General features: G+C 39.9%; 1 protein-coding gene across 9 annotated transcripts in view; it reads right to left on the bottom strand.

Annotated features, from left to right (window-relative positions):
* The window catches only part of OXR1 (oxidation resistance 1), a 295,905-nt gene that overhangs the window by 140,828 nt on the left and 142,157 nt on the right, over window positions 1-12,920 (bottom strand). For all 9 annotated transcript variants that reach the window (XM_063327385.1, XM_063327389.1, XM_063327393.1 and 6 more), the window contains one exon: window positions 8,478-8,674. In XM_063327385.1, coding sequence (XP_063183455.1) covers window positions 8,478-8,674 — 197 coding nt within the window. The remainder of the gene's footprint in view (window positions 1-8,477; window positions 8,675-12,920) is intronic.

Here is a 12,920-nt window from a genome sequence, read left to right as displayed (position 1 = left end):
CAGCATCCTTCATATGTATCCCATTGGGTCCCATGGACTTCTAGGGATCAAGATTTTTCTCACGAGATCCCTGACTTAGCCCTTTCCCACTACCAGTAATTACTGTCCACCCTGAACCCTGTCTCCAGGCTCAAAAGCCTCAGCCTTATCTGCATGTGCTGTAACTAAGCCACCCAGCTACCTCAGTAGTGAATACACCTTTTCCTTGTTTGTTCTTTTACTGTTAGAATGAAGACTGCTATTTCGCGATACTCAAAAGACGTGCTCGAGGCACATTTGAGGTGTCAGAAATCACGTCCTTTTTTTCAGTCATTTTTCCCATATACAGAAGGCCTCCAATGAGAGAGAGACTGAAGGTGATGCACCCTCTATCAGCCTAGAGCTTACAGATCAAATCCGTTCTTTTTTTCTCCCCCAGAGATTCAAATTTTAGTATCCCAAGAGTACATTCTATTAGCTGATCTTGCAAGTTGAGTAGCTTGCCTATAGAACTATAAAAGATTTCAGCTTTGTCCTGATGTAAAGCAACGAAATTATAAAATCCTGAAATACTTCTTGCCCAAAATGACTCAGCATATGATACGATAGCAATCTATATGATTAAAAACAAAACCAGATGCTAAGAAAAGGGACATGCTGAGATGAAAGGACATTAATGAGCATCACTCTTCGGGTGGATGCTGTCTCTATAGCTCAGAACTCATTTATATTCAAAGGATACACAGGGTATCTGTAAAGGACAAAAGAAGGATACAACACGAAAAGCTGGCTTTTAATGGCTCCCAGTTTTAAATTCTAAAAAAAGAGAAAAACAAAGACATGAACAAACGCTTGCTTGCTCATCCAGAGTAGCTATGTGATCTGAATCAGTAATAAAAAATCTTCATGAAAGGTGAATGAGTAAGAATTTTGCATAGTTACTGTTGCTATGAAAGCCACTTTCCTTATTATCCACACGTTCCGCAAATTATTTCCTGTTCCTTATCACTCACAAACAGGTAACGAGGTGCTAGGAAAATTGCCTCCTCCTCTAAAAGTTTCTGAGATCGCGTTTGAAAGGAAGCAATCAGAATGACATCCCTCAAAAAGCAATGAGTGTTCAATAAGGAAATTGTAAGTGCATTGAATGGGCCAGAGTCAGACTCTGCAAATGTGTGCGAACAGCATCTGGATCCTCCGAGAGAGAGTCGGCAGCTTCATCTCCCACCTGTCCTTCTCTAAAAGGGAGTGGACACAGCCCAAATTTACCGCACCTACTGCGCCAAACTCCATCACCTATCCAACATTTTTTAATATACCCACCTATATTTCATGTTTTGCTAGTGCAAGCACCAAATAAGAAAGGTAATTGTGCAAACAGGAGAGAAATTGGATATTCGGGAGCTACTACAGAAAGGAACCATGTTCAATTCTGCAGAAGAGGAGGAGCAATTATATTCAATTGCCAAATGATAAGAAGAACCTTTCAAAGACATGTTTGGAAAGAAAGTGGAGTGTTCTTTGCAGGAAAACCTCTCTACAGTAAATACACCAATTATTATCAGATCATGTCCCCTGGAAGGAATAAGATATTTCTATGGCACCCGAAATAAAATCTCTCAGGGCAGGAAGGGATTTGAGCACCAAAAAAGAAACAGCCCCAATGTCTGCTCTTCAAATAAGTTTTAGGCTCATTTTGGAGGAGAAGGCAAGAGGCAGCCCCCTAACTTTGTTTGTAATCAGTGACTACAACAGCAAATAGTCACGTGGGATAAACCCCATAAGATTCTCAGCTTGACTGTAAATAAGCATATATTTTCAGGTGCAACGATGTTCTCGTTTTCCAGTTTTGAGCCCACTAGCAGACTGGCTGTGATGTCTGACCAACGGTCTATGGCTCTCTGACACCAGCTCTCCAAAACGGCTAAGCTGGTCCGTGGGTGACAAAGCTCCGGCAGGATAAGAGATCTCTGACATATGAAATCACCGCTTGAACTGATGTTAGTCCCATATAATAGTTTCATATTAGCAGCTGGTGTGACACCATATAAATTTCATAATAAATGTGGATGAATTCACACTTAATCTGGTAGCTCTGACGTATTTTAAAGGAAGTAATATTTTTATGGAAGCACCCTGAAATATATGTAAACAGAAAGACAGTGAATCTACTGCACATGTAAAGAACATGATATTTATTTATGCTTCCAAATGATTGTAAAATGACTTTGTCATTATCATGACTTCAATGGACTCATGCAAAAGCATATAGTAGAAGGGTTAGGTATAGTTATATCCATTAAATAGTAGCTGATGAGTTTTCATCTAGTTATCCCTTTCATATCAGGAAGAACAGACTATGACTTATTAATCACTTGAAAAAAAGCTTTTGTTTTAGGTTTCCCCATAAAATCTTCTCTATTATATGCTCTGTCACTCTATAAACACTCTCTTATACTGTTTTGTGCATTAATAATAATTCTTGGGACCAGTCATTACTTACATTTATATGCCATTCAATTCTTTGGAAAATCCATCTTCTTTTCACATTAATACATTTTGAAGTACTAAATTAGTAGTAGTGACTAAATTAATCCCAAGTAAATTTAAAGTGGCTACCCACCGAAACTTTCTCTCTTACAAACAAGATTAGGAGCCCACAAGAAAGTCTGTCTTTTCCTATTTATCACTTTGGCATTAGCTACTAGACACTTGTTTTGAAAACTCCGTCAATTAATATGTATTTATTCACAGTTGCTTATCCCAAAAGCTTAATTTCTCTTCCACACTGATTTTATATCAGTTCATTCCACTACTCTGAATAGGTAACATTTCGATATTCAAGGAAAACACAAGTGTAGAGTACTAATATGGCCAGGTCAAGCTAGTAGAAAATATTTTCTCTATTAAGATTTCTGCTAGCCTCATTTGCAAGAGAGACTGGAGAAGAAAAGGGCTTTGTTTTGTTTTCTTTTTTTAAACAAGTGGAACATGAAATAATTTTTTAAAAAATGAACCACTGGAGTGAAGGGAACTTTGGCAATTAGCGTTTCCCAAGTGTCCTCGTGCTGTATATTATGTACATAGATACATACTCCTGCATTCTGACTAAACTACTAAGTGTGCGTAGCTGTAGCAGCAATACCTTCCACTGACGACAGAGACTATACCAACAAAAGATGCCTCCTGAGACAGTTGATAGTTGTCTTCTAAATGAAATAAGCTGTGCTAGCAGAAGCCTGTACAGCAATGTTTGCATTAAGGCTTTTATTAGAAGACATAATAAAAATTGCTGCATTCCTCCTCTCCCCACCAACGCTGTACTCTATCAACATTTTCTAGTAGGAACTACTGTCCTGCTTCATTTCCTTTGCCTGATTCCTAGAATCAGGAAGATGTCTTTATGCAACCATCTTATTTTTAAATATTTACTCTATACCAGTACTGCAGCTTTATTTTAATGGCAAATAGAACCAAAGGAGGCCTTTTACATCTACAAAACCAGGGTTACTAGGTAGAGAGTCTATTGGGTATATCCTCCTAGAGGTATCCGAGCACCATACAGCAGGTTTTGGGGGCTTAATGAGAACCAGAGTATACACCTCAAGTGCATGTCTTTATAAAGTAGCAACATTGGCTACTCCAGCCACATTAATAAACTGCTAAACATATATCCTGAGGCATCATACCATGAAGTATGGTCCTACAACCCTTCAGTTGGGTCCTGCAAGCAACGCAGCTGTGATGGGGTCAGCCTCTTTTCTGTGGTGCCCAGTGACGAGACATGGGGTGATGGGCACAAACTTGAACATGGGAAGTTCCATCTCAACATGAGGAAGAACTTCTTTACTGTGAGGGTGGCAGAGCACTGGCACAGGCTGCCCAGAGAGGTGGTGGAGTCTCCAACTCTGGAGACATTCAAAACCCGCCTGGACGCGTTCCTGCGCCACCTGCTCCAGGTGACCCTGCTCTGGCAGGGGGTTGGACTAGATGATCTCCAGAGGTCCCTTCCAGCCCTGTCATTCTGTGATGCTGCACCTGGGCTAAGTGCAAGGCAGCTATGAAGAGCTAGTTGTAGTCTGGACATGGCATTAGCTGATAGAGCCTTACTGCTTTGAATTCAGGTAACCCATATAATTCTCCATTGTATAATATTCCAGCCCACTTTTTAGAGTGCTGAAGACCCAGATACCTTCTTTTTCCCTTTCGAGGGAGTTGCTCAACAGTAAGCACTTCAGAAATAAGTGGCCTGAATTTTTAAGTGCCTGAGGCAACTAAAAAAGTCTAATTTTAGGTTTTTAAGTGTCTTGGGTGCCGTTTATCCAGAGTTCTCTAAAAAACTTCATCCAGCCCACCATGCAGACTGTTTTTCCTACACTCGCCTTATTAATCTCAGAGTTCCCACTCAATTTCTTCACACCAGTTCAGCACCGGAGGTGCAGGAGCCTTCCTGCCTGCTGAGCCTGCCATATGGACGAGTTATTTCTCCCCCTCACTGACTCTCCATTTTCTGTTTCATTTCATCCAAGCACGCAACTTGTTCCCCGTTGCCTATTCCTCAGTTCCTCTCTCTCTCTTACCTACTTTTTCCCCACTTTTAAGAAGTGCAGCTGCACTCATTGACTTTGGGAAGCATCTGAGATGCAGTCTGTGGGAAAGACGAAATAATTATCTTGTGGCTAGCTCCCTGAAGTAGGGGCAGCGCTGATGAAATTTTAAAATCTCTTGGAATTACCAGGATATTCCTTCCTCATTACACAATCAACTTCCAAAGGTCTCAGATAAATCTCTGCATACATAAGGTGACACAAAAAATTTAAAAATATTCTGATGCTTCAGAGTATTTAGGAACACAGCCTGGTAGACAACTGCCTGTATCTGCTCACAGTAGCTGCTACACAAGCTGCTACCATTTCTTCTGCAAAGCATGTGTGTGCAAGGTAAACGCCCATATGTCTTGGTTTGGGTCTGCAAAGCAGGGTGAGATTTATATAAAGATCTCTGAAGCGCTTTCTGCGTAGCCAAATAAATAAAAACGTATTTTTAAAATCATTTTGATTTTACTCTTTCCATGAGCTGATGAAGTAAAGCTGGTTACACATTTCTTTATACAGAATTTTAAGTCACATGGCTATTTGATAAAATGGGCAGCCATTAACAAATCCATCTAGGCCTTAAAGTTAAGTTTTAATAGGCAATGTGATGCTGACATTTACTTTTTAAAACATATAAACTGTATATATGTACATCTTTAAATATAGATGTCATACTTTTATATATCCAGATTTGAACTCAGTTCTCATATCTATAAAGTACTTTGAAGATCCTGATAATTACTGAACATAAGTTGTTAAGGAAAATGAGAGTCACACAAAACACAACTGGCATTAGTTTGCTCAAGCTCCATTAGTCACTGCCATAAACACCGTCATTTGCCAATTTGGTCTGAGGTTAATGCAACAGAATACTAATTTTAAAATCAAAGAAGCAAAGCCAGCTGAGAGCATTAGCTTTCTAACACATTTTCTTAATCCATTTATCACAGTAACGATTAGTTCGTGTTGCTCAGTCTCGGACACAGGAAGCTTTTAGTGGGGAACAACATGCAAACAAGGGCAAAACAAGGTAAAACCCTGTGTAACTGAATTAGGTCAGCAACAGGTCTAACGTGCTTGTTTAAGCTATTTAACAACCAAATGTACACAACACATCACTAGAATCAGGTATTTTTTCTATTTTAGAGTCCCAGCCTGCTGCAAGTGTGTCAGTACATTCATCCTCCGAAAGTTACAAACTACTTCATTAGACTTTGACTATTAGACATAATTTTTGAGACAAGTCATAGAAAATGACTTTTAAATCAACAGCATGATATAGATAATAACTTAAAGTATGCTGAAGTTGATGGGAGCTCTAAGAAGATAATTATTGTTTCTCACAGATTAACAAAGCCATAGACTCAGTATCAGGACAACTCAGCCAGTACAGTAAACACGTTAATCTGGTATCACTACTGTGCTGTCCAAGATTAAACCTTTCATTTTCACAATATTCAGGAACGTGTGCCGTTAAACATCTGTGAAGATACAGAGAACCTCTTGTTTCTTCAATTTGCCCATCAGCAGAATTCAAGCATTATGTAGTATGCAGTCATATTGGCTCTAGCAATTTATTCCTTGTGATTTAGGCAGGTCACAGAGACAAAGCTGTATGTATAAGAACATATGTCTCCCATAACGGGTCAGTCCAGCCAGGCCATCTCACCCACTACTCTGTACAAGGACAACAAAAGATGATATTTAAGAAAAACATGTAGGCTCAGCCACTTTGCGTGGTCTGTTCCCCTCGTACTTCCCCAGGGTCTACAACTGTTGCTCACAAATGTTAGCATCTGTTTATGGGCAAGTTGCCCACAAATGCTGTTGTCTGTGGACATGCTGTCCATGTTCCAGCACGATACGCAGACAGGCTGTGGAGCATCCACCCCTGGAGACTGTCAAGACTCGTCGAGACAAAGCTTTGGCTGTTCTGATCTAGTGTTGGCTGAAGTCCCACTTGAAAGAGGACACCAGACTATATAACCTTCAGAGGTCTTTTCCAGTCAACAAGTCTGTCAAATCAAGCGCTGCACAATATTCCAACAAATACATCAAACATATGCACAACATTCTGTTACTCTAGCACCGAGGTTAGATCCTGAGCAACTAGTGCTCTGACCTTGTGATCACTCGAAGCACGTCTAGGTTACTAGCATTGATGGAGTTCCCATTATAAGGTGTTTGTAAAGGTTCCCAAGAGAAAATGCAGGTGAGACACATTTAACAAGTAGATAAATGCAAACCTGAGCCTGTGCTTCCATACACAGGCTGTGTTTTGGGGGATCACAGAAGAACATTCAACTGTGGTCAATTTACCAATAATAGTTTTTAATCCTGAGTTAGATTAAGAACTCATTTTGATGATGTGGTGGATTTGTTACTTTCGTTATTACTATTATGCAAAACTCCCCCATTCCATCCCCTGCTTTAGGTATGAAGCAATCTTGGCATATCTTTGATATTCCTTTAAGATTATTTGGAGGAAAGAGGAGAAAAAAGCCATAGAGCAATATTTGTTAGAGAATACATTCTAAAGTAAAAAACCAATCAAGTGCACTGTTTTAACTATGTTTTGTCAGAAAATATGTATTTCTTTTTAGGGCAATATTCTCACACATCATACGATAGAATCTCCTTTAAAGAAGGATTATCCAATTTGAGATTCTTAAGGTAAAATTTTAGACCTATTGTCCAAGATGCTAATGAATCCACCAATGCCTTCACTTTGCCTCATTTTTATTTATTTTGGGGTAGATGGGATTGAGTGATAATTGAAACTCCTATGAGTTTTCAGAAGGCAGTTGCGCAGCCCATTTCGAATGCAGGGCATCAAAAAATGCAAACACAATCATTCACCACGTAAAATACAGCCTTTGTTATTAAAGTGTGTAGATTGCTAATGCAGTTTCCTTCTTTAGAGACAACTTCACTTAAGATGACAGCCAGCTTCAAGGGTTCATGACAAAATGAAGGATGTTTAAGGCAACACATTTTTTCTTTACCTTTTAGACAAGCTTAATACACACAAAACGAGTTTAAGACACACAAATAGTTACCTTGGAACCGAAGAAATGATCACATTGTACTGCAATAATTCAACAGCACACAAACCCACAATTAAAATACCTAACTTCGTTTTCTTAAACCTACTGACATTTTGTCTCTTCAAAGCACAGCATTAGCATCCATCCCTCTTGTTTGTACCACTCCCATTAGCACATCTGCCTCTCACAAGCGCTAATGAACCCGGCACAAACACTACAAGGCCACTCTCCACTCAGTTTTAATCAGGAGAGAAGCAAAATGTTGCCAAAGGAATCAGTCAGGCCCAGTCCCAAAATGATTTCTGGGGAAGCAAGTTATGAAGCATCTTCTAGGGTGCCAAAGATGGTTTAATAGGAATCATGCAAATGCTGAAATCCCAGAAGAATATGCATAAACCCAAAATATTCAGAGAAAGATACCTAGAAGCCCCCCTAATCAATCCTTCACGCTCAGCAGGCCTCCTCCCTCTCCAAACTAGAAATCCTTTCTACCAGGAGCCTTCTGAACAACCTCTGCCAAAACTCTGATGCGATTGCAATTGTCAAAGGCAACTATGTTCTCCCTATGCCCTTCCTCCCAAGATTGCTTTTATGCTTTCTTCAATACATGTTCTTAAGGAAAAAAAAAAAAAGCAGATGAAAGAATTCTTGTAAATGGTGCGATATAAATAAAACAGGTTAATTTTTTAGGGTAGTTTGACACCAGCATTAAGGTATGACATCTTAATGCTCGCTGTGGGCATTTGTAATCTTAGCAGCCAACTGCAATTAACCAGATGAAATAAAACACAAATAAACAGGAAGACCTTGACTTTTTAATAGGTATATTTGATTTTTTCTGTGAAAGAAAACTCACCAATGGTGTAATATCTCTTCAGTTCACTCCTCCGTGGATTGCGCCTTTGGGTGTTTGCAGTGTTGTTCTGTTCCTCCTCAGAAGCAGCTGTCTTAGTGGCAAGCAAAGATTTACTGGGCGGAGGTGTCTGAGCTTCAGCTGCCACCGGGTTGCATCCTGGCCCACTAATATCCACCGACTGGGACTTTTTCTTTAATCTAAAGGCAATTTAAGGCAGTAAGGTATTATTAGTCATCGTTCTATACCTAGATTATGTATAGCAATATAGCAAAAGTAACAGCAATATATTCGTTGTACAACAATTCGTGTATGTTGCAGCAGAGCACAGAACAGCAGCAGTGACAAATTAGGCCTTGAATTAACTTCCTGATTCAGCTCCTGCTAAATCAGTTACATGACTTGCATCTCACATGTAGCTACAAATGGTAAACTGTCCTCAGATCAGCCTGCTGAGCTGCTTGAAGGATCAGTCCCTAATCTGTTTCAGAGAAGATGCCAACAATCATCCTATCATTAAGTTGCCTGGCTTAAATTTCCACACAAGAGGGCTGTACAAAGAAATTAAATCATTTGCCCAAAGTTGCTGAAAGCCCCAAGAGAAAGGCACTGACTCATGATCTTCTGAATTGGGACATAGCGCCACAACTGCATTTCTCATTCTGCAGTAGTTTCAACGTGTTGTTTCTCACTGAAACTCAAGAATCCCACTAACCCTAGGTCTGATTTCGTGTACTTCAACAGCAGTGTGCAGGGGAAAAGAAATTCTCTGTCCCGCATAAGAAATCAGTGTCACTCAACATTGTCATCCAGGTAGAGTACGACTTCTTAACTGCTATCCTCAGCCCAACCATCCAACCAGATTTTTACCCATCCAGCTGTCCACATATCCAGACATAACACCATAACTCGGGTACAAGCATATTGTGAGAGACGGTGTCAAAAGCCTTGCTAACGTCAAGGCAAATGACATCATCACCCTCCACTCCTCCCCAAATCTAGTAATTTTATTAGAGTTCTGCAGAAGAGAGACATAAGAAATCTCAAATCCTGCTTCAGAGTGGCGGTGAGTGCACTCCCATCACTGAATCACCGTAGTTTGGGCATCTCCTCTATCTCTAGCAACACAAACTGGAGGTTATTATGCTACTAGAATTATTGAATAGAGACAGATGTTCTGCTATGATGAAGCTCACTACATACACATTGGATTTCGTCAACGCTTTTCTTAAATTAAGTCCCTATAAATGTATATGGTAGACCACATGATTTGGTCCTGGAAATAAAAAGGAGTTTTACGGCATTGCAGTGAGATACTGATTTGAGATGAAGGGATCATAATAATTCTGAAATTTTGAAGCAACTGAAGTAAAATTATAAAGTTCTGTAATGCCAAAGGATAATTTTATTAGGGTAATGATTTAATGCTAAGCAGCTTCCCTCTTAACTCCGTGCTTCCTTATTTTTAAAACATTTTCTTCCTGTATTGGTTGCAATTAAACAGCGTGGCTTCCTGCACTGAGAAGGGAATCTGCTAGTTTAAGAGGTTAACTGATTAAATATCGTAATAATAATTACTGCTATTAGTAGACTGGAAAATCTTCAGGTCATGATCAAGCTCTGGAAGATATATTAAAGTATTAAAGTGTATGTAGAATTTTATGAATGACACTATGAAGGTGAAATTACTATACATATATATGGGGTATTGCTAGTGCAGGGAAAGGACTAGCAGTTAGAAAGTTGGCAGTTACAAATTAGCTCCTATATGCGGTCCGATGAGAAAGACTGCTTCCACTGTAACCTCTTCCCTAGACTGGCCCAGGTGCCTCCTATTGGAAGCAATGCTCCTCAGCTCCAGTGCCTCTGCACAAACAGTTCAGGATGACAGGGACCTTTATCCCTCCTACAGATAAGAAAGGCTGTACTGGCTCAAAGCACGTGTTTATGTAGACAGGTGTCTTGTGTCTAACAACTCCATCAATGGAAAGCGTACAGGCAGGTGCACAGTGCTACCACTCCCAGCCTCTGGCAAACTCTGGTTTACTGGTTTCCCAAATCAGATGACACACCTTTTTTAGTGCTTGGAGTTCTTTTTCTTGATTTGTCCTTAATTACTCCTGAATTCATCGAAACTTCTGATATGGATGGCATCCTGCCTTGATGCGTTCCAGTTTAAGTATGCACTGTGTTAATTTTAGTGTACAGTGACCACAGTAGCTTATTTTTATAACTTTTAAGAGTGGCATTATGAGAAAAAATTAACAACTACTACTCCATATACACCAGCTTACAGTAGCTCCTGCTGTTCCAAGAGCCCTACAGATATTGGAAGAACAACTTGTCACTGTGATAAACTTTACTTTGAGGATCTTGGTCAATGGTCCCATATATGGAGTCAGTGGACACACCATCCCAAACAGCTTGGGATGAGCTAACTATTGAATACTTCTATAAGCACCGATGCATATAAAAGTCAAGATAAGACTGTGCAGGGCATCCTCTCTGAGTAAACGTTGTGTGAGAAGAAAAGAAAGCTCTGTTGTTTGAAATGATGCTCCAGAAAATGAGACCTCGCTTTGAGAAGTTCTACCTTTAAGCCTACAGCTGGTCAGATGTACTTACCTAAAATGAAGGCTGGAATATTTCCTTGAGTCATTAACAATGAAATGGTGTTCCATTATGATGTTAAATTCTGCTACGTTGTTGAATATGTCATATTTCAGGTGGTATACAAGTCTCTATAATTCCTTGCCACTTGAAGTCTTTGAAGATTTAAAGGATGACTTTTGGGGAGAAAATCCCTTGTTTTCAAGAAGTAATGCTCTATCTCAGACCAAAGCTTCCACTGTGATTGCAGTGTCTTGCTTCTGTGTTGTGCAAAACAGTTGTGGGCAAAGAAGCTACAAAGTGTTTCGTGCCTCCATAATCTCAAACCAAGGCAAGGGAGGCCTAAAAATCAGTCAGTGTATATAAATCCTGCATTATGCATTTCTATGCTCTGCCCCAGAGGAAGACAGACAGCAGGTGAGTTGAAATAAATTACAAAAATTGAAAAATACCGTTACGATTCATATTCTCAACTATGTTACGAACACATTATTCGCCACCAAGGCTGTCTGAAGGACAGTCCAATTAATAAAACTCTGAATTACTGTGTGGAGGTAGCTAATAAAATAGCTTGCTTCACTGCAGGGAATACCAGATTGTTGTTACAAATATATTGCATCTATTCTTCTAGAATAAAGGTATAATAGCTGTCATCTGAGCAGTAAAGCTGTCACATGGCCTTTTTCAGGTGACTTACGATTAATAAAAAACTTGGTTGAAATGTCTATAGCAAACGAATGTCCAAAAAGTTATCAACTCTTGCAATCCAGAATAATTTAAATGTAAGAATTCCAGAGTCATAGGTACTCGAGTACTAAAATTAAAGAACAGGAGCAAGAAAGGCAAGCAGGTGCACATAATATTGACAAACTGCTCTTGACAGACCATGGTGATGGTGCTTTTGCTGCCAGGAAAGACAGAAAGATCCAGGGTCTGAATTAATCCAGACTTGCAATAACAGGGGCAGCTGAGTAGGACACAGGTTCAACTGTAAGGACACAACTTTAACGGAATGACTTGACAAAAACAAGCAACTGACTCGGATGCATCTTCCTTCAGCTCATCTGAACTGTATATTGATACAGGCAGGGCTGGCAAATAGTGTGAATAAACACTGCAGCCTTTGAACTGCATCTTCACTGGCCCACCATGTCTTGCAAAGAAAGCCTGAGTTCTGGGCATGTTTCGAAGCCAAGGGAAGGAATTCTTTGTAAGCCTGACCCTTTTCCAGCACCTTGCTTTGTTACTAGCTCTGTGTCGCGTTTGTTTTTGGGTTTTTATATTAAAGATGCACAGTCGGGATGAAACAAGATTTATTCTCTGACAGAAAGAAATATGAACAAGAAATGCCTCGGGATCACATCCCTGGTTCTTGCTTTTTTTCAGGCTGTTTGTAGAAAAATAAATAAATTATATAAGAAATACCATGGCAAAGCTTTTTTCTTTTACTCTATGTATTCTATAGCAGCCTTCAACTAACTTTTCAACAACGGGCAACACAGGTCTTTCAGTATCACCTGGTGTGACCCAAAACGACGCTGCTGCATCCAGCTGGCAGCCAGCGAGGAGTTCTAAGTCAGCACTGCGCTGGTCAGGCTTGGAAATGCATGTCCCGTAGCAAGGACAAAGTCATAACTTGACTGAGATCCAAAGTAGAAGAGGCAAACATTTCTTTTTTTGCAGCTATCCTTAAATTATAGGAGTTCCCTTTGAGAGGTGTGAAATGCCAAGCTGGTCACGGCAGTTGTCTTCTGGCTACTGGTGGCTTCTCTGAACTATGGTTGTGCTCTCGCTTGGGTGTTAAGAGAGGCATCTTCACAGCAAAAGCAGCAAGTT

Source organism: Chroicocephalus ridibundus, chromosome 2, assembly GCF_963924245.1.
Source record: "Chroicocephalus ridibundus chromosome 2, bChrRid1.1, whole genome shotgun sequence".
NCBI classification, from domain to species: Eukaryota; Metazoa; Chordata; class Aves; order Charadriiformes; family Laridae; genus Chroicocephalus; species Chroicocephalus ridibundus.
Note: the sequence above shows the minus strand (reverse complement) of the source record. Positions and strands in the feature narration are given on the sequence as shown.